At 45.4% G+C, this 2117-nt stretch overlaps 1 protein-coding gene across 1 annotated transcript; it reads left to right on the forward strand.

Moving 5' to 3' along the window:
- The first annotated feature begins 577 nt into the window (after positions 1-577).
- On the forward strand, positions 578-1864 carry LOC126754821 (glyceraldehyde-3-phosphate dehydrogenase 2-like). Its single transcript, XM_050466981.1, has one exon. It carries the CDS (start codon positions 827-829, stop codon positions 1823-1825), a length of 999 nt encoding a protein of 332 aa, XP_050322938.1. The 5' UTR covers positions 578-826; the 3' UTR covers positions 1826-1864.
- The last annotated feature ends 253 nt before the right edge of the window (positions 1865-2117 follow it).

Raw genomic sequence — 2117 nt, forward strand, 5'->3', positions numbered from 1 at the left:
CTGCTTGCTTACGCCTGGCTACGCCTATTTAAGGGTTAATTGGTGTGGATTCCTTACGCAACTACCTTCGCTATACTTCACTAGCCTTTGGTCTAAGCATCGCGTTGCTTTGTAGTGCTGTGTCTGCTTTGTATGTGTGTTCCGTGTCCGGGTATGTCCTCTTTCGCGCTCGTAACTAATTCGTGACTTATGCATATTACTTTTTTGTTATTTTCAACTAGACTGCCTTGAATTTAATCCATCTGTCGGACATAACATGCTTTCCTCGCTGCTCCTTCTTCTTCATCGCCTGAAATAATGCTAAGATTTTATATATCTTTGAGTCTTGTAAGCTTTAAACTCCAGTTTGTCTTCTGCTTTTCTTTATTATTTCTCTCTGTTTCTCCCTCCAGGTCTATGTTTCCAATTCGCGGTTATAAGACAGTAAGTCCTAGTATATATTATCAACTTCCCTCCTTCGGTAACAGTTTCGGAACTCAAAAACTGAAGAACTATTAGTCTGAAACAACAATATCAATGATTTCCTGGACATGTATTCACTGATCGAAACCCGAAAATTCTTTTAATTGCCTAGAATTGGCAATCACTTTTTTGAATTTGCTGTCAGCATTTATTTTTGGAAAGCGATTCTTTCCGTTCATTCAAAATTCCTCGTGTTTTTATATTATTTTTTTGCTGTTAAAGCATTTTTGAAATCACATTAGACATCGCAGCAAATTTCGAAAAATCTTAGACATTTTGAAAGGTCTCGCCTGTCGCAGTTTAATTACAGAGATTTACTTTGAATTATAAACGGCTCCAAACACGCACATCCACGTCGATAAGCATGTCACGCATCGGCATCAACGGTTTCGGACGCATCGGTCGTCTTGTACTCCGCGCCGCCATTGACGACTGCGCCTTCGTAGTGGCGATCAACGATCCCTTCCTCAATCCGCATTACATGGCGTACCTCTTCAAGTACGACTCTACGCACGGCCGCTTTCCGGGTGAGGTAACGGCGGAAGATGACTGTCTCATCATCAACGGCACCAAAATCAAAGTCTTCACACACAGCGATCCGACCTTGATCAATTGGTCCAGCGCCGGCGCCGAATACATTGTCGAGTCCACCGGCGTCTTTTTGACAATGGAAAAGGCCGCAGCGCATTTCGTGGGCGGCGCACGTAAAGTCATCATTAGCGCACCCTCACCGGATGCGCCGATGTTGGTGGTGGGCGTCAATCTGGATGTGTACGACAAGGAAATGCGCATAGTCTCAATGGCTTCCTGCACCACCAACTGCCTAGCGCCGCTGGCCAAAGTCATACATGAGAATTTCGAAATTATCGAGGGCTTGATGACCACCGTGCATGCCGTCACGGCCACACAGAAGGTGGTGGACGGCCCAAGTGGCAAGCTTTGGCGTGATGGTCGTAGCGCCGCACAAAACATAATACCCGCCACAACGGGTGCTGCCAAGGCGGTCGGCAAGGTTATACCTTCGTTGAATGGCAAGCTAACTGGCATGGCATTTCGGGTGCCGGTGCCAGATGTGTCTGTGGTGGATCTAACGGTGCGTCTCAATAAGCCGGCGCCGTACGAGGCAATCAAGAAGAAGATACAGGAAGCGGCAAATGGACCCTTAAAAGGCATAATTGCCTACACCGAGGAGGAGGTGGTCTCGTCGGACTTTCTGCATGACATCAACTCGTGCACCTTCGATGCAAAGTCGGGCATATCACTGAACGACAAGTTCGTGAAACTGATTGCTTGGTATGACAACGAGTATGGCTACTCTAGGCGCATCATCGATCTCATACGATACATGCAGAAGAAGGAATAAGACGAAGGGGCAAGGCTGGGAGCCAGAATTTGGAAGTGAATTTTGTGACGAATGTAATAGTTTTGCCTTGTTTTGTTTGAGTTTTGTATTAAAATTAAATATTTATTGACAATAAACGAAAATGCGTGTTGAATGAAGGGCAGTGGCTTGGGTAAGTGCTTTTTGAAATTTGCCAACACACTATTACATAGTATATCAAGCATGTATATAAGCCATTTGGCGACTAATGAACGCCTTCATTAAGGTCATTTGTGGTGGAGCGCTGCAAAGTGGAAGCCCATCACTAATCGCC

This window comes from Bactrocera neohumeralis, chromosome 4, assembly GCF_024586455.1.
Source record: "Bactrocera neohumeralis isolate Rockhampton chromosome 4, APGP_CSIRO_Bneo_wtdbg2-racon-allhic-juicebox.fasta_v2, whole genome shotgun sequence".
NCBI lineage: Eukaryota > Metazoa > Arthropoda > Insecta > Diptera > Tephritidae > Bactrocera > Bactrocera neohumeralis.